We start from the raw sequence: 25,934 nt of genomic DNA, 5'->3' as shown, positions 1-25,934 counted from the left end.
ATTTAAACTTTAATTTGTGCAATTAGAACTTGGTCATTTTTTTTCTACATTTAAATTACTTTTTTTTTTTTGCATTTGTACAGTCAATTTGCCTTGGTTTTCTCAAATTAGAGAGGTAGTTACTTACATGATGTAATTAAAAATTCTTATTAGCTGAAATTAGCGGTTTGTTAATCTAATCAGATTTTTTTTTAAATTAGAAAATCTTAGAAAGGCAGTAAATTTCCTGTGGACGAAGCATGGTGATTTGTTTTTTGAGTGTGGGGGGGGGGGTGAGAAATAATGTCGTTAATTTGGTTTGCAGGATTTTAGATTTTTTTATTCGCTTATGAAATGATGGAAAAAATTGCGTTAATTGTTTTTTTTTTAGCATGCATGGGGAGGGAGAAGGTGGAGTGAAGAAAATGGGGAGAAGGAAGGAGGGAAAGTAGCGCTTTTGTCGTTCATTAGGACGAATCAATTTTCGATTAAGATCTCAATTTGATGGGGTCTGACGAAAATTTTCTTTCTTGTGACTTTAAAGACTTTTCCTCTCCCTTCAAACACAATTTCAAAATTTCATATTTCATATGAAAGACATTTTTATTTTTATTGAACTGAAACAAAAGATGGCCAGAAAATTATTCAACAGCAGCGTCAAATTGACCAAACCACTGTGAAAATTTTCTCAACAATTTTTTTTCGACTATTCTGGGAATCTGAAATATGTACTTCTGGTTATTTTTATGAATTCTTCAGAAAATTGATGAAAAATGTTTTATTTCCTGAAATTATCATTTTTCGTGAATTTTTTTCTTTTCAAATTATGTATATTTTATAATTTTGAACTTGCAGTGGAGAGGAAGGGGTGTTGAAATATTCTCTAGGAGTGCTCAAGTTTTAGTTCGACTAGAAAAAAACTGAAATTTTGGATGTTTTGTCTTTGAATTTTACTCAATTTTTCTGCAGCATTTAAATAAATTTTACTGGAAGTTGAATTTTTGAAATAAAAGTGGGAAAGTTGAGCTTTTGAAGTAAAAGTTGTAACTCTTGAAATGAAATTCAAACATTTGAGATGAAACTTGGACCTTTAAAATGAAATCTGAACTTCTAAAATGGACGCAGAAAATTTTTTTTAAGAAGCCGAACTTTTATAACGGAACTTCAAATTTAAAATGAGTTGAACTTCTGTAATAAAAATCGAACTTTTGAAATAATTTGAACATTTAAGATGAAAGTGAAGTTTTTGAAATAAAAACTGGGCTTTTGAAATGAATGTACAATTTTTAAAATGAGTTGATCTTTTATATGTATTAGATTTGAGGGGTTTTTGAAATGAGCTGAACCTTTGAAATCATAATGAAACTTTGAAAATGAAAGCTAAAACTTTTGAAGTGAGAGCAGAATGAACTTTCAAATTGAAAGTTGACCTTTTTAAATAACAGTCAGACTATAAAAATGAAAGTTGAATTTTTAAAATTGGTGAAACTTCCGTATTAAAAGTTGAGCTTTTGAGTATCTAAGATAAGCTTTTGTGTTGAAAGTTCAGCTTTCGAAGTAAGTCCAATTTTTATATAGAAATTTGGACTTTTGAAATGATTTGAACTTTTTAAATGAATGTGAAGCTGTCAATATGTTGAACATTTATAGTAAAAGTTGAACTTTTGAAGTTAAAGTAGAACTTTCAAAGTAAAAGTTGAATATTGAAGTAAGAATCAGGCTTTTGAAATGAAAGTTCAATTGTCAGGCGAACTTTTGTATTGAACGTTGAGCTTTTCAAGTATGAAAGCTGGGCCTTTCTATTGAAAGTTCAGCTTTTGAAATAAGTAAGTCGAACTTTCATATTGAAAATTGAACTTCTGAAATTATTCAAACTTTTAAAATGAAAGTGAAACTTTCAATAACGGTTGAACTTTTTCAAGGTAATGGTTGAACTTTTACACTAAAACTTGAACGTTCAAAGTACTTAAAAGTGTAACTTTTGAACTATAAATACTGAACACCTGGAATAAGATGCAGTTTTTTGTATAAAAATAAAAGTTCAATTCTTAGGTAAACTTGTAAATTTGAGGTTGAGCTTTAGAAAAATGAAAGTCATGTTCGAATTTTTTAAATGAAAGTTCAACTCCAATGTAAATTGTTGAACTTTTGAAAATTGAAAATCGAACCAGGATTAAATAAACAAAATTCAATGTACGAATTTTGTCTGAAAAAACCATCATTAAAGTTGATGGATCTCACTGAAAAAAATCAGCGTTTTAGGTTATTTATGTTCCAGAAGTTGGCAATCCTTTCTTACTCATTGTTCAAAAATCACCGATTCTGAAACTACATACCCTGTATTACGAGTGTAACTATGCGACTAGAAAAAATATTCAATATCCTAGAATTTCGATGGAAAATTCAATGCAGTGATTTAAAACATTTTTAAAACCCAACTTTGTAATTTCTTTGATCTTGCTACCATATCCCTTGAAAATAATTTCATTTTATGTCAAAAAGCATTAAATGTAAAATATTACTAGCAGTCAGTTAGGGGTTCTTATTGACCCAGAATCGGTGCTTACAGGATGGAACACCTCCTTTTTAATTGTAGGTAACCCGATGCAATTACACTTTCATTCAAAATTATGACAAGTGTGAATAAAACACGATAACCTACTTCTTTTACCTGATTTTCATTTCAAAAGTGAACTATTTTACTGGCGAGGTGAAAAATAACTCGTCAGAAAAAAGAAGAATTTCGAGTACGTATTTTTCTTATCGAATTAGGCAAATTAATGAAACCACGAATAAATATAATAATATTTTAATTGAAAAGAAAAAAAGAGATGAAAGGGCTCATTAAGAATGAGTTCTTCGGCTCGTGAATTTAGTCTGTATTTTTACTTTCAGGAACGAGGTAGGTAATGGTATAGGTATATATAGTTGGCGTTTCGAAACGATCGAATTATAATAAATCAAAATTGCGTAATTTCTTTTGAAAATTAAATCAGCGCGGCGTACTCATTTATTATTTTATTATGTATATTTTCTTCAAAGATTAAAAAGCGACAGTTATAAAAATCGTTAATATCATTATTCATTTTACTTCGGTTCCGATGAAGTGAAAGAAAAAGTAGATGGAATAATACATTAAAAAAATAACGAGTTGTGTATATTATTATTCTTTGAAAAAAAAAATAATTTCCAATATTTTAACGAGTTTGAAACGAGGAAAAAATGTACGTACCATGCAGGTTTGATTACTGTACAAAAATAGGTCAATAGACTTATTCTGAAAAAAATGTTAAGGGAGGGGGAGGGAATTGGCCACATTTTCGTGATTTTCATATAGAAGGTCTTAAAGGAAGATGAAATCCTCTAAATTGGAATAGGTTTGTGCTTGTCGACGAGTGAAGTGGATGACGCGAGTCAGGCGGGCTTTTACGTCATTAATTCGCGCAAACTGAGAACCGATCGGATTCGCGGGGTTGAAACGCAGAGGGAGAATTTTAGTCAATTTTGTGAAAATTTTCAATTATTTTTAAAACGTTTTCGACATTAGCGACGTGTGCTTTTTCTTTCGAATGGTATTTTAAAATCGATCAAAAGCGTATTAAAGAGGCGAACAGAAGTTGGAATGATGAGGCGGTGTAAGTTGGCAACGTTGTTACATAAGTCTTTACAAGGTACACCGTACTCCACACCTATCCTACGTATGCCAAAATTTTCTTTTTTTCGTCTCTCACTCTCTCTACTTGTTTTTTTTTTATTATAGCTTGTAAAAATAAGGGTTGTAATGTACAAGAGTTTATACATGAGACTGGTATGAAGGTATTTTAGAATAATCCTCAATTTGGTACCGAACACCAGTAAAAATTCTACCTCCGGAGAGTGATAGGAATTCTCAATGAATCGATTCCACTTAAGAAAGTTATAAAAGTCTCGGCCATTTGGAATTTTTACCTTTATTGGAGATTTTTTTATAACCTACGCATTGAGAATTTCATTGAGATGTTTGTGCCTTGTTCGTCGTTAAAAGAACACGTGGACGTAATTACTTGTCAGACAATCGAAAATATACCGGATGGAATGAGAAGAGATATCTGTATGGGATGTTTTTCAAAAAAATTCAAACGGTTATGTCGAGATTTTCTACGCAGAATACGCGTTTTATTGCTTTTTTTTCAAAAATTGGGCCGAGAAAGTTTCAACGTTGAGAATTTAATAACTTAGAATGTGCTTTCTCATCTGTGAAAAATTATTGACGTAGGCGAATTCAAAATTGAAAATGGCGAATATTTTCGGACTCATTGTGTATCGTAAAGTTGGTTGCGAAATTCTTGAAACGAAATTCTCGCTGTTTCTTTCAGTTTCGTTGTTTACGAAATTTTGTTAATTGTTTTGTAAAGTTTCGCGAACTTCGTGGCGAAAATTTTCAAATTAATTTATCTTCGCGAATCGACGTTTTAAAAAATTTTGCCCTGGATTAAAATCTACGGCTGATAACTTGATAAATTTTGCTAGAAAAATCGTTACATTGATGGATTGGCGAATTTATGAAGTGAAAAGGAATTCTGATTTTATGTTCAGTTTTTTATTTTCATTTTTTGAGTTACACGTGTGCAAAACCATTGAAATGTGATAGAAATTGTAAGAATTTAAACACGTGGAAAGTACCAAAAACTTTTGAAATATTGACGGCGCTGAAATTTTATTCTGTCTGTATGTTTTCTCTTTTTTTTTATTCAGTCAAACTTTGACAATATTGAGAGAGGCGAGGGAGTTTTTTTCTTAAAGTTCATTTGAAATATCTGAAAGAATTTCACGAGATATCTACGACTCCCATTTTGTGAATAATTTTATGGTTTCAATTTCATTTTTTTCTTTGGAAAAATTGCCTACAAATTTAATGTGTGTAGATGAATTTCATGAATGTGGTACAATGATAAAAAGGTTTAAAACTGGAATAAATTTAAAGGAAGAATAATTTTATAAGAATTCGATGTTTGAAAAAAAAATAACGTATTTATGAAACGAACCCTTTACAAAGCTAAGGATTTTGTTCGGCGCATAGGAAGACCCGAATAAAAAGCACGCGGTTGTTTTAATTTATCGTATTGCCAACTAAAGGTTGACGTTTTTGTTTCGGTGTATGCATACATCTTATTGCTTTGTGTATAGGGTGGTTCGAAACTGATCGAGACGAGTTTCAAATTTTCTAATGGGTTATTTTAGGGCAATTTGGAATTTTTTTTGAGTAAAATGATGATATTGTTGGTGCTTAGTGACGTTTTATTGAAATTTCTTTTTATTTGTGATCATTTTTTCAGAAATTCGTTTGTTGAAAACTGCACTAAAAATGTATTCGTTTTGTTGACCTTTTTTGCAAGTACCTATATGTGGCAGTACTAGTGGTGTACGTGTGGCTTGAATGAAAACGGGGGGGGGAGCGGATATTGCCAATTACATAATTGTTGACGATGTGTAAGAGTTGTCATTTTTAAAATTGAACAAAATATCCCGTCATTTTATTGGATTGCCTTATGCTGAAAAAAATTGAAAATTCTAAAAAAAGACATTAAAAAGTCATTTTCCTTGATTTTGAAGAATAATTTGTATTCATTTTTTGACACTTCAGTTCACGATTTTTTTTTTGTATTTGGGGGGGGGGGTGTTTATAATTACAAGATTATTACATCCGTTAAGTGGGGGGGGGGTTAGCGTCTTGTTTTTGTTTTCAATTTTTTCATTATTTTGGTGCAATTTGGCTTAGATTTCTTCAAAGTACTTCTCAGGGTGTAGGGTCTTGGAACAGACTGAGAGGGAGTTAAAAATATCTGAAATTTAAAAAATCAGTGTTTCCTCCATTTTCAAACATTTTGCCAACACGTTGATTTTTTTCATTCAAAAGTGAATTTTCCCCCTAATTTTGGAATTTTTTACAAATAATATTTATGAATTGAAATGGAAACTGTTGGTTTAGGACCTGAAAGAACTGAAGAGGAGGATTTAAATCTTTCCAATTTTTTTCATCGTTTCTGGGAAGGGCAACTGCATCGATCCTTTTGAAGCTCAATTTCAAAATTTTAAGACTTATTGAACTCCTGCCTTCCTCTTCAATTCACCGAAGGTCCTTAATACTATTCATCATGCAGAATCAAATTTTTCCTTTTAAATTTCATGCGAGGTCCTACAATTTTTGGAACAACGAGCACTCCTTTCGTAAAATAATTCTGTTGGTCAGTAATTCACTATGAGGAGGGAGTTTGATTTCTCGAAATTTTAAAAATCAGTATTTCTCCTGTTTTTAGCTCCAGAAGTAGATGAGAGTTGGTGTACCTCAACATTTTTTAAAACTTCGAAAATTTGCCCAATTCAGGAACCTTTTATTTTTATGAGATGAAAACTCCGAACTTGGGACCTGAAATTGAAATGGACTGGGGAAGAGAGTTTAAATGTTCTAATTTCTATTCAACATTTTTTGGACAGCCTACAATCCTTTTAGAGTTCTATAAGTCAACCTAATAACAGAATGCTTGAAAATGAATACGGTTTTTTCAAATTTTGAGACACTTGAAACACCTCTTCCTCCCTCCCTTCCATCTCTTTTTGAGTCCTAATTATTTACGTATGCTGTCTCCAGATGATCCATTTTAATCCTGTACTCCAGAGCAAAAAGGATGGAAAGTCAAGAAGTTTTGCGAGAGCTTTCCAATGATGTAAAAATCTCAAAATCGAAAAAAAATTGACTTCCATCGTTTTTGCTCTGAAGTACAGAATTTTTTAATCGCAAAAATAAGGTGAATTTTCAAAAGGGGCTCCGTGAGGTCAGAATTATTCTACGAGGTTAGCTGTTTACTTATTTTTCGGTTTTTACCCCCTTCCCCCTCGTCAGTTTGGCTCAAGAGTCAAGGCAAATTCTTGAAGGTGATGAAGTTGTAAATTTTAAAATCAGAGCCACTTCAACCCCTCTCCCAATCCTAGCTTCATGAACTCTGTGAAAATTCTTCGATTAACCGATGGAATTCGCCATTGATGGATTTGAAAAAGTTTACCCCACCTTTTCTTTTCTTTTTTGTTGGCAGTTGTTATCTGAATGATGTTGAAAATTGAAAAAATTCTCTGAAAAATTGAGGAAATTTGAAAGACTGGACCCTCTGCTTTAATTCTACCCGAATGAATTTAATTGCTGCATTATTCAGGTTGAAGATTATAATTCCTCAAATTTTCGAGTGACTTAGGAAAGAAATCAATTTTGGAAGAGTTATCAATCAAATTAAAAAATGTCTTCCTCCCAGCATCTCGTATTTTGTACCTCTTTCATTTCAAAATTTATCGAAAAATTTTTTGATTATTTTTTTTTGTTTCAAAGGTTGGAAATCGTGGTCTTGATGTACCTCAAATTGTATTTTTGTCATTTTAATTGAGTTTCTGAATAATTTTGTGAGCATCATGTGCGTCGAGGAGTGTACACAATCATGCAAATTAGTAAATCAGATTTCACCAAATGGGTTAGGTACAATTTTCTTCAAGTACCATCAGAGAAAAAATAATTCAAAAAGTTAGTAAATATAGGGAAGGAAGAAAACATTTTCAAATATTTTCCTGTATGATGAACCACCGTTGGAAACTTTTCAAAACCTTGTCTATTCATTTGAAAAGTAGGCAACCCATCACACATTCGCATATCTCACCAACTGCATCCGTAGAAGAAAGGCACGATTCGTTGCAGAACACCCTGTACGCACATTGCTCATTTAGAGACGTGATTTAAATAGTAGGTTAGGTAGAAGTATACCAGTTTTATAGAAGAAAGAGAGGAAATATATACGAAGGAATGTGTTTTCCCAAATATTAGTTCAGTTTATCTTCCGTTTTACATTCGCCTGGATTTTAGAGGAATCCGGTGCAACGAGGCACCGCCGCCGCCGCCGAAGAGCGCCGTAAACATCGTCGTAATCGTGATACATTTATACACACATAACAGCCAGAACAATAAACAGGATAATTAAGAGTGAAAATTATAAACGTATTTAGCATTTGTGCGGAATATTCCCGTTAAATATGTATATGATACGAGCTCGATTCGTGTAACCGGTTTTTTTTTTCTTATTTATTTCTCGCGTTGTGCTATAATCTTTTATGAAAAAACTACCTATAATATATATTTCTCAATATTATCTGGAAACGAAAGGAAGTTACTTATCCCTCGAAGCTGAAATTCTTACCTTTATGTGTACCTTTGCATAATATTTAATTTAGTCGATATAATACGATGATGTTAATGCGAGTAACTCAGCGAATAGATTAGATACTAATTTCAGCATGTTTTTTATTTGATGTTACAGAGCGAAGACTGTAAACTGCGAGAATGTCCGTTATGTTTAGCAGATTTACCTATAGAATTTTTTCCAAAATTGATTAGTTGCCAGCATCGTTCCTGCATTGATTGCTACCAGCAGTATTTACGTATCGAGATTTCCGAATCTAGGGTTAACGTCATGTGTCCCGAATGCCCGGAAAGCTTACATCCTAATGGTGAGTACAATGTACTGTGTGTACTACCTAACTACCTACGTATGGCTAATTTTTACGAAATATGAACACCAAATCGTGGTATAGGTATAGGTACTTGCGGTCAATGAATTTATAATACGACCAGGCGAATGACACGTTCAATATGTATACGTTTATACATATCTATTGTAAGGTTGGTGTATTATGATACAAACTGGGTAATGTAAATATAAACGTACGTAAAATGGTATCTGCGTTGTGGTAAACTAAACCATAAACACTCTACCCAGCACCGATGGTTTTTATTGACGATACTACCAATGATAATAATAAATACAACTAGGCAGGTCTAGCTAAGGTATATAGTTATTCCGATGTGCATGTGTAAAATATACAAACTATGGCGTTAGTGCTCTTATACGAATACGTAGGTAGGTTAAATAAAAACTACAAACACAAGTACCTACGCGAAGGATGTGGAATTAATAGTGAAAAATCACGAAAACCAGTAATATGCCTCGAGCAACGTGTAAATATTTACCGCTAATTAATGCTCGATTAAGATGGCTATCAAAGCACGAAACGTCTACCGAATTATGACGTATTGATTGATGACTCGTGAGGTAGACCTATTTGGCGATCGAGTCACGGAAATAGAAGTTTATATTTTTGGATTAGGTTAAAAATATTGTAAGCAGAGAGCGTGTTGCTCCTTTTTTTTTTTTTGGTTGTAGATTTTGGCAATAGCTTACGTTTTTTTACCATATCGAGATATTAATTTTGACGTTTTTTCTTGATTTATGCACAGATATTAGAATGGTGCTGAATGATCCGGTGCTGTTTGAGAAATACGAAGATTTTACGTTACGTAGAATACTGGCAGTTGATCCGGATACTCGTTGGTGTCCTGCTCCTGATTGCGGGTTAGTATTATTGATTGAGAATGGTGATGTTAATTGGGATTTTTTGTTATTGAAATAATTGTGTAGGTACATATTTTGTTGTTGGACTGGGTGTGTGGAAATTAATGAATTTTCAAGGTTATTGATCGGTGATCTGGTTTTTTGAAATTGTTGAAATTTATTACTGGAGCGAATCAAAGTACTTGGGTGAATTTCTTCATTCGTTTTGAAAATTTATTTGATTAAATTACCTGGTAAAAGGATTGCATTCAACTGTCTACGGTCGCAATGACCCAGCTTCTCATAATCAGTGACTATATGCGATGACTAATAGTAAAAGTTACGTGACCAATGACCGTATTTAGAAGCCATTGACACCATTCTGCGGTCATATCAAAGTTTGAAATGTCTCGGTGATGTTGGAAAAATAACCAATGGATGGTTCCAAGAAATTCCGTCGGATGATTGAATTTTTTCAAAAAAATTTCCATTTTGTCAACTTAGCGATTTTTTTGAAAATTATCACAATATTTTGTCATGAAAAAATTATCTCTTCTCGAATCCTGTTCTCTCTTCGTTCTTTTTTATGAGCACTGTACAAGTGCCCAAGAAAGGTTAAAAAACTTGAAAAAAAGATTTGAATTCTTCGTAGATTTAATGGCCAGTGGTAGTGGGGTGAAAAGTAAATCGATAACTTTTATCACATTTTTCAGCTATACTCTTTAAAAAAATTCTGTTTGAGAGTCTTGAAATTGTTTGGCAATTTTTATAAATTTTTTTTAAAATTTCAAAAATTCACAGGAATTTATCTGAAAAGAAATCAATTTAAGAAATTCTTTTTGTAAATATTTTTAACCTATTAGGCCATCAAGTACCGATTTTTGACTCATTAACTTCCCTCATCTATCCAGGAGTGTTTTAAAATTACTACATCTGTACAAAAATTCGAGAGTAAAATTTTATAATGAATAATGATGTTTGAATAGCGGAGGGAGGTAAGAGAGATCTCAACAAGACCATAGAGTGCGATTTTTCATCATTGCTTTCTGTAATATAAAATGAAGATTCTCGGAACACCTGAAAAGAAGTAACAGTGATGACAAACTACTTCTGATGGGGTTAGAATGACCAGAATACGTTCTAATTAAAATTTTTCGTTAGTAAACATTTTCCCTGTTATCTTTCAAAAATTTGAAAAAACGAAAAAAAAATGTCAGCTCATCTATACCCTTGAAAAAGGGTTGTAAAATTTAAAATTGCATTCAAGTTTCATTAATTAAAACAATTTTTGGTAAATTAATTTTCAATTATTTTTTTTAATTTTTTTTAATTCAAGGTATCTAACAGGTAGTGACAGTAGTGAAAAAGTAGTGAATTTAGTCAAAAAGGTAGTAAAAACATATAAAAATTCAAATTATTGAAAAAAAAGTTTATTTTTGATGAAATTGAAAAATACTTTGTAAGTACAGTCGGCCCCGCTTATTGTGGATCCGCTTAATAGAATCACCCGTTTAATATGTTCAAAATGATCGGTCCCGATTTTTTGTACCTAATTACACAGAAAATTACTCGTTTAATGTAATCAAGCTCTCCGCTTTGTAGAATCATTTTGTGAGACATTTTGCGGTATTTTTGGGAAAATGACTTGTTTTTTCATATTTTAAATAAAAAAATTTTGAATTTCTTACTTACATTATTTATTTTCTTGGAAATCTGGAAATGTTCTCTCAAATGATGATGAAAAAAAAAATCAAAATGCTTTCCGAAGTAGTGAAAAAGTTGAACCCCTCCTCATTTCATTCTAATAAAACTTGAGAAATTGTCCAACTTTTGTCCTTTTTTTCTATTTTTTAATCATGAAATGAAAACTTTGTGACTCCCCTTTCTAAAAAATATTGTGGTTTTTTAGGGGTAATGGCTTGTTTTTTCATACTTACTTTAAATCAAAATTTTTTGAATTTTTAACTTATTATTCTCTTATATTTAAATTTAAATTTCTAAAAACTTTCCCTCAAGTGATGATAAATTTGGGGGGAAAAATCTAAACATTTTAAAATTGGAAAAATAGATATGTTATGTACCTAAATCGTAAATTCGCGAGTATTGTAATTTTGATCCGTCTTTTTAGTATGCATGCACAATTGTATCTAGTCAATTTTGTATGTGAAAATTATGTTTTTTCAAAAGTTCCCTTTATAGAATCACCCGCTTAATAGAATCATTTGGCCTCGGACAAATGCGACCACAATAAGCGGGGCCGACTGTATACCAATTGTCTTCCAATAATTTCAATTTTTATGAAAATTTTCCTGTGAAAAATTTGATTTTGTTGATTTTTTGTGTGTGTGTGTGGGGAGGAGGGGGGGGGGTCGAGTGGAGGGCTTTCTGAAAATTGGGTTGAAAAAAGTAGTGATTTTTGTTTCAAAATTTAAAAAAAATCCGTTGGATACCATGGAATTGCTTTTTACCTTTATTAGGTTAACTTTCATTTTAATCAATTTCTGTTTGCTCAATTTTGAAATCCTGAAAGAAAACAAAAAAAAAACTTCAAAATTTTAGGATAGTTGAATCTTTGTGAGGTGAGAAATCTGAACCTTTAGAGACCTCAATGTACAAAAATTAAAAATGCTGTGTAGGTAGCTCATTGTTTTCTATGTTATATGTAATAGGGGAGGGGAGGGGTTGAGTTTGAGTATTGAATCATTATCATTGTTTTGGTCTGAGGCTTTACTAAACATCGCTAAAAGATTCCTAATTTGGTCATGGATAGTGTCAAGTTCGAATGCTTGATTTTTTTTTGTTCAATCCTCCAAACTTGCTCCTTCATCACAAACTTCTCTCCGTTGATTTTATTTGAATTCGAGTATGAAATTATTTTTTGTGCACTTCTCCTTTGAAGTTAACGTAGATATTTTTCGGATTGTCTAAAGAAAAACCTGTTGGTGAGTTCGTAATGAAGAATCGAGCTCATCTTTGGACTCATAGGGCTATTCTTGATCAAATGATCAGCAAAGTCGAAAAAAATTGAAAAAACGCAAGGTTTTGCTTGAAAAATCATTAGAAAAGCACCCACTTACCGAATTTTTGAAAATTTAATTTCTTGAAAGTTGTGCCGAAGACGAGAACAAAATTGAGAAAAAGTTGGAAAAAATTGAGAATTTTTCTGTTTGCTCGTAAAATTAATTGAGCATTTGGATGGGTAATTTCTCAAATTTTAAAGTAAGTAATAGGAATATTGACAATAACTAAATTGAACCAAACAAAAGTGTAGGAAATTTCACCCCCCCCCCCTCAAGCTTCTCGTCTCCTACGCCGATGAATACTTTAGTTACAAGTTTTGAACACCACCCTCCATTCCTTAGAGAATCCAAAAAGCCCGGTGAAACACCAAAAAACTGCATTTCAGTGGATCCAAAAATGTGTGAATGTTCTACCTTAACACAGGAATTTTTTGAAATTAGCAGGTTTTTGTAGTTTTCTGTTCCTTTTTCACTCGACTTGGAGCTGTAGGATGATTTTTATTTTTCAACACTATTTAAAAATGTAATAAAAAATTGAAAAAATGTCAAAAACACGAATAACTGGTTGTTGAAAAAAAAGAAGAATTAATTCTGAATCTACTGATCCAGTTCTCATGACTTATGGTTATGAGATCTGAATTCAATCCAATTCAATTCAATATTTACCTATTTATTGTAATTGTGGCGAACTATAAAATACAAATCAGGTATTCCTTGTATTTTTAGAACCATTATTGAGCAGTATTGTAAATTCACATCCATGAATAAAAAATTTCTCATTTAATCATTCTTTCAAACTGGGGATAGAATTTAGGATCAGGAAGGACCGGAGGGCCCTTTCAAATTAAGTTTAGTTAAAATTACATAGGCAGAAAAACGTACGTACGAGTACAATTTCCAACGAATATAAAGGTTCAGCTTTTAAATCTACAGCAAGGTAGTTTAGCTCTGCTATGCTCCTATTTCAATTACATTAGGAAGTTTCCCCAATTAAAATACTACACCGTTGTGTAAGTAGCTGTGTAAAGTACCTACGTACTACGTACTATACTTACTCGTAATTTAATTTCAGTATATTTAAACCGTCTTGTGTATTTCTTTGCTTACAGATACGCGGTCATTGCAAGTGGTTGTGCCAGTTGTCCGAAATTAAGATGCGAAAGACCGGGCTGCGGGTCGTATTTTTGTTACCATTGCAAAGCAGCGTGGCATCCGAACCAAACGTGTGATTCGGCTCGTGCTGAACGCTCGGCTAATTTGCGAACGTCTACTTTTAGTCGTGATTCTCAAAGTCGTGAGTATTGTCGATGTACTTCCATAAATATTAGGAAAAAAAATAACCGTCGAAATCGATCGAGGAAACGACTACGAGTACATAAAGAATTTCCCACGAATAAATTCACATTCGTATAGTGTATTTAATGGAATTGTATCGAATTAGGCAAATTTAGGCAGTTTCAAAGGTGTATCGAGAAACTCGATAAATACCAACTGTATATTCGTATATGTCTTTTTCGCGCTGGAAAATTGCAATTTTACTTGAAATAGTTTGCGAATACTAGGTCGTATATTTTAAAACCGAGCTTAAAAGCTCGTTTAGTGATAATGGAAAAAAGCCAAGAAAAACACACCTGAACTACTCGAGGTGTCCCAGTCGTAAAAAATTTCCTCCTAATAGTGGAGTAGAAAAAGAAGAAAAATAAAATACGGGTTGTCAGTTATTAATTTTTTTTTCTTCCAAGGTACCTAAACAGGAGAAAAAACTTCTCATTACGTTTAATGAGTTGAAAAGTTGCAGGGAAAGTATGCTGGTGAGGTAGCGAGGTATCTGTGCAATGGAGTAAAGATGGTAGTTGAGAACTAACGAAATACTTGGCTCTGAAATTACTTCAGTTTCACGTAGATCGTATTACCTACGTGTATTACGAACAAAGAAGAATTTAATTATCCGTCGACTTGTTTTCTGACGCGTACTCGGTACCTACTCGATGTGAAAATACTCAACTCGACTTTGAGGCTCGAGTGGGAAATTTTTTCTTAGAGTTTTCTAGGTGCTTTATGTCGATCGAAAGTCGTCGTAGAGTTGGAAATATTTACGAGAAAAACTAGCTAACACTTTTTTTTTTGTATGTACCTACTTTAGGTCGAGTAATTAATATACGTGTTGTTTGGTTTTATGTACAGGTGAAGATATAAAATGCTGTCCAATATGTCGAGTTTTGATCGTAAAAATGGATGATGGCTCGTGTAATCATATGACCTGTGCTGTCTGCGGCGCCGAATTCTGCTGGCTTTGTATGAATGTTGTCGGCGATTTGCATTATCTTAGGTATATATTACGTGGTTTTGATTTGTTTTACTAACTAACGTGTATTTTTTAACGATACCCATTCGTTTTCTGTAAAAAAAAATCTGGTTTCATTTGATCGAATTAGTTATCACTCGATTGAATTATCACGTTAGATGGGTAATAAAGTAACGGTTACTGAAAATATATCAGTTATCGTGGCTCACATCGAATTCTATCTGAATGATTAAGTTGAAATTCTTTCGTCGTAGTATCCTAACTTGACCATGAAATTTGATCTAGTTTAATTGAAAAATTATCATTAGTAAATGGAATATTATTTTCGGTTCGAGATGTTTTCATAATTTGTATTTTAAAAAATGTTTAAAAAATCGTTAGCAGTTTATGAATAACAATTGGATGGATTTTTACGAAAAAAAATGTAATGTTATTTGAGAAATTTTTCATCTTTTTAAAAATCAAATGAAATATACGTTTCAGTTTTAAATTTAAAAATTGAAATTATAAATAAATTTTAATTAAAAGATATTTAAACGAAAATAGATACTTGATTTTTTGAAAAATCTCGAGGACTCCTTGCTCTTGAACTTTTTATACACATTGGAATCGGTATCACTCTTGAAATTAGATAAATTCTCGTTACTCGATTTGAAATTTATTAAGGTACCTATCGATTCTAGAAATTCGTACTCAATTAACTCGATTAAGAAAGAAAAACAAATAATTCTTACGATTGATTGTGGCATCGAAGTCGACCATACTTAGTAATAAATTACTTATCGATTTGCTTTATCATCGGTTTTATTTACGTAGAAAAGTGAATTAAGGTTGATGGATTTCCTCGTAATTCTTGCATCCGCTCGATTCATGAAATTACAACGCCAAGGAAAGAAAAACTGTCTTATTGAGATTGAGATACGAGTAATTGGTTAAATTGACGAATTACGCGTTAAAAATGCTAGATTTAATCTATAAATATTCGATAGTTGTAATTTTATAAATATTTTGACCTTATTAGTTACTCGATGTGTACTTAATCTTTACTTTGAATAAGTACGATTCGAGATATCGTGTAAAATGAGGAATTTCATTTTTCAAAAAATTGATAATAATAACCTTGTGAGAAGATTTTTATTTGTATTTAAAAATGGTAAACTTGAAAACGTATACCTAAATCTTTCTATTTGTTCATTTATCTTCTCAAGCATCTATTTAAATTTGTATTTATGTAAATTTTGCCTTTTTTTTCAATGTGTATTTTTGTAGAATAGATTAGATTAGATTTATTCTTCGTTATTATTGCAGAGATAGTGGTGTAATTGATAATTTATTATTTTGTTTGTTTTTCAGTCCTTCCGGATGCACATTTTGGGGCAAAAAACCATGGTCAAGGAAGAAGAAAATCCTTTGGCAGTTGGGTATTTTAGTCGGTGCCCCAGTTGGTATTGCTCTCATTGCCGGTATCGCTGTTCCTGCTATAATTATAGGTGAGATGGTGGTATTGAATTATTTTATTCAGAAAAATGATGAATCATGGTGAAAAATGGAGATGCTACATTATTCCTAAATGTTCATTAAAATAGATTGCGAAAAAAAAAAAAAATTGAAAAATGTTGATCAAATTCCATATTAGAGACCTTCATTTTGAGTTGAAAAATGTTCAGAAAAAATTCTGGGTGTCTCTGGAGGGAAGCTATGGACCCTCAAAATAGGGCGTTTTCGAAAAAATACCAATAATGTTTATTTTTCTTATGTTGCTAATTTTTAGTAAAAGTATTAAAAGAGCATATAATTCCTAAACGGTAATACTTGGCACAAATTTTCTTGCGCCATTAGAAAAGAAATTCAAAGGAGATTCTAAATTTTTGCGAAAATTCTCTAAAGTTGATTGAAAATTGAATTTTTTTATAAAGAGGACATTTTTCAATCTAATAAAAAAGGCTCTTAAGGTCTCATTCAAAAATCTGAAAGAATACAGACAAAAGATATTTTTATAGGTAACCATCGAGTATAGTTTTTATTTTGAGATTCTGAAATGCTGGAGATGATGCACCCCCCTCCCCCCAAAAAATGTTGCGAAATTGAAACAAATTAATAATGGGTCGTGTAATTTATCGTTTGTAGTGTTTTCGGTAACGTCAAGTTCAGATATCAGCTTATTTTTTAGATGAAACTCCAAATTCTTCTTGGCCTCTTGAATTACTATAAATATTTGATGATGATGATGATTTATTAGGTTGAACCAGTCCTTTTAGACTTTACACAAAATACATAGGTACTTACCTACTCAAGTGACACGTTGTTTATAATATTTTCAATGGTAGTAAAAACATCGAAAATTAATTTTTTTAGCGATAAAATGTCTACACAACGACTCTGAGTACTTCTTTGATAACCTCTAAATCTTTATAAAAATCAACAAATTCCAAACAATCGTGTGATTTGTCGTTCGGTATGATTTTGATAGAGCTGAGCTCAAATTATATTGAATTTTCGTACACGTCCCTTGTTTCTCTATTAAAAGTCTTGAAATTTTTGGAAAAAAAGACTCCTCTTTCTGAAAAGTGAGAAAGTCTTTTTTGGAGCCTGTATCTTCCCTGTAGGTAGAGGTACTCTCGAGACTGCAATTTTTTCTCAGTGACTTCTAATTCGTGATGAAGATATCTTTGAAATTTGATCAAAATCTGTAGATTTTTTCTTCGCAATCCGCCCGAAATTTCATATCGTTCGTTTTATTTGTAGAAAAAAATTACATGTGGCACTATCTAAGTCAAAGATAAACAATATTCATCTTTTTTGTTCTTTGATTTTAATCACTTTTTTTTATTTTTTCACTAGGTGTTCCAATTTGGACTGGACGGAAAATGTATACGAGATTTTTATTCGCCAAAAGATGCAGACGTAATACGGCCATCGTTACTGGCGTCATTACTGCCGTAAGTTTTTATTCATATGCTTATTTATTTCTTCTACTTTGAATTATTTTTATGGTAGAAGCATCTGTTTGACACTTTTTAAGAAATAGAGATGTCCTTTTCTCCGGGTTTGGTCGATTTTGCATTTTTGAATAGAATGGTGTCTGTAGGTGAATTCAAAATCTTACTCGAGCTAGAAATTTTCTGATGCTTTTTTTTCTTTTTTTGCTTTTTAAAATTCGAGAAAAATGAGGTTCTTCTTCCAACCGAATTCGTTTGGAAATGAGAAAAAACAGTGTAGTATGTAGAGGGTGGATGTGAATGCATCGGACACGCGAGAACCGCTTTTAGATACCTGGAATGCCGTTAGGTAGAGTCGAACGTAATACAAAGGCATCTCGCGTTGTCCGATGCAAACACAGATACCCCTACAGGACGCCAGATCGAAGGATAAGTACTCTGGTAGTCTGATAGTGGCTCACTTTTTTCTACCTATATTTGAAAAATTCCGTAATATTTTACTTCATCGCTGAGTAAATTGAATTCTGACGTGATGAGAATGTTCAAAACTTGCAGCTTTTTGAAAAATATTGAAGAAAAATACACATTTAGTTGAAAAACAGGGGTAATTTCATATCTGATTGAGAATTTGAGAAAAATGGGGGTATTGGCCTGTTGAAAAATTGAAAGGCTATTTCTAGCTTCAATTATTTTCAATTCGTTTTTGAAATGTTCATGAGTGCTCTTCCTACTCTTCTTTCAACTTTCCCTCACACAATAAAAATAATTAGCTTTTTTCCAATACATTGTAATATTTTTCAACCTTAAAAATTATAAAAATGAGGGGGGATTTGAATGAAAAAAAAAACATTTTGTTTGACTTTGCCAGTAACAATTTTTTCAATATTGAAAATGAAATTACTCGTCGTTTGAAAAAGTTTTTACAAAAAATCCGTAGTTTGAAAATTCATTTTTGTTACACACTGCTCTTCAAATTGAAAAAAAAAAACAAAAAAAAACAATTGAGAACCAACGATAAAAGAGAAATAATTTTGTAAAACTGTGTAAAAGGAAATTTGTATTTTATTTTTATCTATACCGAGAAACAATAAACAACCACGACTGTAACAGGTACCCGATAATTTTGAGACTGCAAAAAATGGTAAAATGAAGAAGTTTGTGCTCTTCCAAGAAATATTAAAATTTGAAATAAAAGTCATTGTAGGGTTCACTAAGTACAATGTATTTATCTACATAATACGAGTATACACAGTCGTGTATTTTTTGTACAGGTTTGTACATTACATACATTGTTAGAAAAGGGGGGTATTTACCGAAGGTAATAAAATATAGTAATAATTGAAAAAATAGTCGAAATTTTTTGCTCGAGGAACGAAAAAATTTGAATGGGTAATATTGTAAAATATGTAAAGAAATATCATTAAATTTTAAACAGAAAAAAATGACAATCAAGTGCATAATAAATTTGAAGATGGTTTGAAATAAATTAACGTTTGGATTGTAAAATTTCAAATACAAAAAAGAGATTTATTTCAAAAAGAAAATGTTTTGACGGTAATGTCTTTTCTGTTTTCTTGTCACTATAGCAAAGTGCTTCTTTTTTTTGACGAGTCTTTTTCTTTAACGTTTCAGTTTTAGTGCATCGTAAATCGTTCGTAGAAATAATTCTTGTTATTTAGAAATAGGTACTCGAAAGTGATTTTTTTCTCATCTTTATATCTGCTTAATGGCCAAGAAATTAGCATCTTGAATTTTCCTAGTCTGGCTAATTGTTCATTAAATATCAAATTCCCTCGTATAGGAACGCGGATTTAATTTTCAGATGAATTATGTTTTGCTATTCAACTGTTGTTTACATTTTTATTCGTGTGTTTATTTTTTTATTTTGGTAGAAAATTATTCCCTAATTTGGGTCATTCGGTAATTGACGATTTGAAAATTTGGAATTTTCGCTCATTACGTCTGGACAAACGAGGTCATCTCGTTGTTGAATTTAATTGGACAAAATCAGTTAATTCTCCGTGGGTGTAATTCAACTTTATTGTCATCGCATTGTTAGATAAATATTTCGTATATTAGAAATGAATAGAAATAGAAGACACGTATAAGTAAAATGCTCGTATTCTATTAATTTCTATCTAAAATCTTTTTTTTTTGGTGTGTGTGAAAAAAACCATTCTAAATTAGTGCGTATGTTCCTCAATACGTGATACAGGGTCTTCCGGAAGCACACACGACTAATATGTGATGTAATGTAGGCTCCATAAATGCACAATATTTTCTTCATCGCGTTCGTAATGTACGACTAATAGTTAATGCTACTTTCAGGGTAATTACCTCTAAATGGATTCGGGCGTCCTGCGAACAAATTATTTTTACATTTCGCTGCTATTTTTTACTTTTTTTTTATGATAATATCTCGGACGTGCTAGGTTCACGGGTAATTTTTTTTCCATCGTTGACTCGTCGTCGTGTCGTCGACGAAATTGTCATCTCGCGTGTTCATTTTATAATTCGTCGTGTAACGATTATTATTCTAGGGTTGAAAAAGAAAAAAAACAACCAACCTGAGTAGAGCACTGTAATTATAATTTGAACGCTGCTGCGTGTGGGTTTACTCGTCGGTATGTATTTTTATTGAATGTATGGACGAGGGCGGAAGAGAAACAGTCGCAAATCGCACACTTGTTGACTTAGGCGTTGAAATTTGTTATTTTAAACGATTTTTTTCTCTCTACTTTCATGCTCGTTACGTCTAGTCGCGGTGTGTACAGACGAGTAAATATTTTCATTCGATGGTTACGTTACGATACGATGCGATGGTTTTTTTGGTTTTGGAAAATTGATGGACATGTCGTCAGGCATTATCAAGGGATTGTGTGGTGTTTACATTTCATGGTTTATGTTTGATTGGAATTTGTCAGCGAGAGAGAGTGAGTGTGGGAGGGAGCGGCGTCGAGGGAATTTCGTGGTGCGATGATCGATATTGTATACTCGCGCTCGGCGTCGTTCTCTGTACTAATTAGCGAACCGAAACGATTAATAGTTTCAGATAATTAAATACGTATTGTTTGAGACAACGCGACTAGCAGAATGGAGGCGAAAGCGGGGGCGAAGGTATTATAATGACTTTTATCCGAAGGGTAATACTGTGTATAAAACTTGGTACATTGAGCTCGACTTGTGAGCGATGATGTTTTGTGTGTTCACGATGGTACGATGAGTTTACATCATCGAAGGTTTATAGTTTGTTGTGTGTATCGATGTACTGTACTCTATGTTGAATTTATGTGTATACAGGGTGTCCCTGTTTGAATATGAAATATTACAAGTCGTGATGAAGGTTCCCATTAGGCGATTAAATTATGCAATATTTGCTGAGAATGTGAAGATGTGTTTGCCTAATTAATTGAGCTGCAGGAGTGAGAGCATGTTGAGTGACGTTTGTACAATTTTACATATCATAATTTACAATTCTTATCGTTTTAAAACTGTGTTGGAGAGGACAAACCATTAAAAAGACATTTAAATCAACTGGCATTTTTTTTTTTTTTTTTTTTTTTTTTTTTTTGGAAAATCGCATATTTTTTTTAAAAAGATATCCATCCAAGTATAGGTTGTTCAATATTTTATAATTTCAAAAATTGTGTCATGGGTACAAAAATTTTGGTTTTTGGAATCGTGAATTTTGGTTTTTTCGCTCAATTTTTGCTCCTGATCCCAAATTCAATCTTTGGAGGGAAAGTAGGTTTCAAAAATTTCGAAAAATATCATAAAGGGATAGAATATTCTAAGGTTTTAGGGACGCTGATTTCAATTTTTCTCTCAAGTTCACTCTTGATCTAATACTGAGTCTCCTTCTATAAGGCTAATCAGTTCCAACATTTTCAAAAATTGTTACATGGTTATGTTTATGAGAAGAAGGGTCTCAATGAATCGACCTGTTGTGACTCTGATTTCCATTCGCGTTTTTCAATTTTTGAAATTTTTTGAAACTGATCTTTCCTGAAGCGCTTACTTTGATGAGAAGGTTAAAATCATATTAAAAAATTGGAATCAGCCATCTCAAAAGCTCGAAAACCTCAAATTCCGAAACTTTCGCTGACTTCCAATAATTTCAAAATGTATTGGGGAACATAATCGTTCATTTGTGATTCGAATCAGGGACAAAAAATTTTTCAGAATTTGAAATTTCTGGTAATTGTTTCGTAGCGACGTTGAAAATCAAATTAGCAAAAAGATCATAAATATTTCCCCTCAAAAATGAAAAAAAGTTCCTTTTTTTTTATAAATTTTAGATTTTGAAAAAAAAATGAGCATAACCCAAAATGAGAATGTTTGAAGACCCTGAAAAAAAAACTGATGAGGAATTCAGGGTTCAATTAAACTGTCCAGGTCTTGTCTTCTGTCAAAAATCGCAAAAAGATTCACCTTTCGTCTTTGCCAAAAAGTCTCTTTATTTACTGATGTAAATCATTAAAAATTGTCGTCTTTTTGGCGAAACATTACAAAAAAATTATCACAGATTTGCCAAAACCTGCCAAAAAATCTCGCTTGTTTGCAAAAATTAGTGAAAAAATTTTCCTTTTAATGACAAAAATTGCAAAAAAACGTTACTTTTTCCCAATAATTCCCAAAAAGTCCTATGTACTTTTCCCCAAAAATTGAAAAAATTATCGTTTTTACCAGAATTGGCAAAAAATTTCGCTATTTAAAACTTCGAAAAATTTTCATTTTTTTCCACAAAAATTTTTGTCTCACTTTTTTACTAAAAAATGTTGCTATTTTACCAAAACTCGTTATAAAAAGCCTTATCTGTTGCTAATATTGTCACTCTTGCGTTCAGTCAAAAACAGCAAAAAATCTCAGCTTTCTACAAAAGATTCCTAAAAGTTTGGTTTTTGATTTTTCTCGAAAAATTTGCATTGCCTAAAAGTTTTGAAATAGTCTGAATGACAAATATTGTGAAAATGTATCAATTTTAAATTCTGCTTATTGCTAAAATTTCCAAACCCAGATGGAGTTTCATTATCAATTTTTAATTGGAACGTTTTGTTTTGTAATTTTTTTTTACCTACATTAAATTTATCAAATCGAAATTGTTTTTGTTTTTTTGTGATTTTTTTCTGCATTTAAATGTTTTGCTCACGTCTTATAATTTTTTTTGTTACCTTACTTTATGGTTACTTTTTTGGACTCTTTTGGCGACTAGAATTACTTTTTTTTCGAAAAAAATGAGCGTAAGCCTTGGGAATTGTTTTTGTTTGCCTTGGTTCTATCTTTTCTAAAGTTATTGAAAAATGAAGAAGTAATGTTTTCAGTTGTTTTGAAAGGGAAGGTACATGGAGAGACTGATTTTGGAAAAAAACGTACTTGAAATCAATCAAGGGAGTCGTGAGAATGGTTGATCCTAGTTTTTGTGTGTAGGTCCAAAGATGCCTTTCTATGAATGAAGTTTTTTTAAAACAAACCGAAAAATTCAAAAATCCAATGAAGACTTTCAAACTGCTCAAGACCCGCCACCAATCAACTGGGGGTGTCGAAAGTAGGGTTTAAATAAGCGAAAAAAATGTTTTAGTGGTTTCAGGTCTGTTCGTGATTGCCATTTGTTGGGCTAAATTTTTTGGAAAAAATCTGGAGCTCCCCAAATTGATTTGAAATCTTTTCTAATCCATTTGAAAGGTCAGAAATGAAATCACAGCATTCTATGTAGGTACCTCAATTCGATCAAATGTTTATTTTCAAAAAGTTGCCAAAATTCGAATAATAAAATCCTGTAACAATTTTCTTGAGCAAAACGAAAAATCGTGAATGCGAGTAGAACTGTGAAAGCTGAATTTTTGTGATGAAGACTTTCTAGCTGAACTCCACTTCTTGTCAACTCCTTTAATATTTAGCTACACCCAACCTGACGTATACCTTCTCGAATTTTGTCATTTGAATTCTTTCATCAGTCTTTCCGTTACCAAATTGGAGTTTCCCTACATCCAAATTGGGACACCCGGTATAGGTACGTCTTTGAGTAATTTAATCGTCTAGATGAGTAGTCGTCGACGCTTAGGGGTTCGTAATATTTGGCTCGAGTCGAGTTGTAAATTTGATTATAGGGCGGCCACAAGATAGGAATTTCGCTCGGTGTGCGTAGGAAATTCGGCGATCGAGTCGATTTAATTAAATCTACGGTCTACGAGAGCCGCGTATAGCTCTTGCTTTATTACCCGGTTTTCGTATACGTATATTGTGCTACGTCGATGTATACTTTTGGGAAAATATCGTTCTTCCTCCCCCTCCCCCCTCCCCAATGAGCCGAGTTTTGTGCGAAGAAATGCCATTGATGTCAGCTCGGTTGGTTTGTGTACAAAGAAAGGGTTAGACAAGAGGCTGGTCGTTTTCTTAGGCGCGAGTTTCCATCACATCGGGTCATTGAAATGTCTAAAATGTCAAACCTTGAACTTAATCGTTACTTTGGGACGGCAGTACCGTGAACTTTGGTGTCATCTCGTCGGACGGTCAACGCGAAGCCGTGGGATGGAGTGCTAATGTACCGCACTACCAGTACCAGTACACTAGGATTTAATTATCAACCCTCCTACACTCTTGTTCGATGCTGTTCGTCCGCAGCCAGTATAAATAAGAAGAATTAGCTAAAACCGTGTTAATTGCATTGACAACGTGTTGGAATTTGTGCACTGCGCCAACATAAGACTTGCTGGCGGTCCTCGTAGTATTATGCAAATGGCTTTTCTGTGTCGTTATACGTACATACAAGTCTTTCCTGTGCAATTTTTTCCTCTCTTGTTAGACTCGAGTGAAATTACCAACGTTTAATTGGGTATCACTATACGTACGGTACTCGTACTAGTGGTACGCTTTGCTGAATTACTTACTCGAGTGTGTGCTTGTATGTAGTTGCTTTTTAAAGATGTTTTATGAAGCGTTTTCCAATTATTGTTGTACCAGTAGTACTCGACGACCGACGACGTCGACGGTTTACCCGCATTTATGAGCACGTGTGTACCAGCTACGTATATGTAGTACTACGTAAATAGAAATTTATTTTTATAATTTCTCATTCTTATTGTCAGTAGTACGGTCGAGTAGTTAGGTATGCTCTTATGAATTTATGCGTGTAGGGTTTCCATAAGTTGTTACTGGATGGCTAGAGGGGAGGGGAGGTGCGTGAGTAGGGTTATGACGAATTTACGAGTGATTGTTTTCGACGTGTGGTGGAATGATTATCCATTTAGCTTGATTTTCTTTCATAGCTTAATGCATTTTAGTCCGCAGTCCACGTGGCGAAAAGAGTTCAGCTGGCTGGTATTTTTGCAGCTCGTAAAATTCATTCGGAATTCGGATAAGCTCAATTTTCAAAATCTTGCAAAATTTTAGAGACATGATTTAAAAATTTGAAAAAAATCCACAAAGCACAGGTACATTTTTATGATTGGGGGGAGGGGGGTGCAGACTACAAAGCTCCAAAATTTTGGTCAAAATGCAAAAAAATGTCTAATATCGTGTGACATATCGTTTTATACGTTTTCTAGAGCGCTGAATACGAATATCAACTCATTTATTTGATTCAATCCCTGAAACACCTCCCTCCCACCAGATTTTCTGAAAATTGAAAAAATCATGTGACGTATGGTTTATAATGTTTTTGGAGGTGCTGAAAACGAATATCAACTTATTTTTTCGATTCAGCCCCTCCAACCCCCTCCCCCATCCTCCAAATTTCCTGAAAATGGGAAAAATCTTGTGACATATGGTTTATAAGGTTTTTGGAGGCGCTGAAAACGAATATCAACTTATTTTTTCGATTCAGCCCCTCCAACTCCCCCCCTCCTCTCTAGGTATATTTCCTGAAAATTGAAAAAATCTCGTGACGTAAGGTTTATAAGGTTTTTGAAGGCGCTGAGAACGAAGAATAGGGCGAGGGTGGAGTCTGAAAACCATAAATTTTCAAAATGTCTCGGGCCCTAAAATTGTTTTAAAATCGTACCCTCTCCAATTTTTAGTAAAAATGAAGATGTGTAGAATTATTTGAAAGTTACTTTGCGATCCATCGAAATTGGTTGAAACTTCGCGAGAAATTCAAATTTTGCAACGAAAATGTTTTTTGAGCAATTTTGTAGAATTTTTATGCCAAAATTGGGTCTTCTATGGTTAATTTTTTGGTGCATTTTTTTCTAGAATTTTGAGTACGAAATTGAGTTTGTTTGGTGATGATAATTTTACAAAATGAGCCAAATTTAAAGCCGCAATTTTTCAAAAGTGCTCAAAAAAAGTA

At 32.7% G+C, this 25,934-nt stretch overlaps 1 protein-coding gene across 3 annotated transcripts in view; it reads left to right on the top strand.

The window, feature by feature from the left end:
* Nucleotides 1-25,934, top strand: part of LOC135841412 (E3 ubiquitin-protein ligase RNF19A-like) — a 142,317-nt gene that overhangs the window by 84,606 nt on the left and 31,777 nt on the right. For all 3 annotated transcript variants that reach the window (XM_065358353.1, XM_065358354.1, XM_065358356.1), the window contains 6 exons: nucleotides 8,313-8,502; nucleotides 9,290-9,404; nucleotides 13,513-13,697; nucleotides 14,588-14,732; nucleotides 16,062-16,198; nucleotides 17,550-17,647. In XM_065358353.1, coding sequence (XP_065214425.1) covers nucleotides 8,313-8,502; nucleotides 9,290-9,404; nucleotides 13,513-13,697; nucleotides 14,588-14,732; nucleotides 16,062-16,198; nucleotides 17,550-17,647 — 870 coding nt within the window. The remainder of the gene's footprint in view (nucleotides 1-8,312; nucleotides 8,503-9,289; nucleotides 9,405-13,512; nucleotides 13,698-14,587; nucleotides 14,733-16,061; nucleotides 16,199-17,549; nucleotides 17,648-25,934) is intronic.

This window comes from Planococcus citri, chromosome 3, assembly GCF_950023065.1.
Source record: "Planococcus citri chromosome 3, ihPlaCitr1.1, whole genome shotgun sequence".
Lineage (NCBI taxonomy): Eukaryota > Metazoa > Arthropoda > Insecta > Hemiptera > Pseudococcidae > Planococcus > Planococcus citri.
This window is presented reverse-complemented; position numbering and strand designations above follow the sequence as displayed.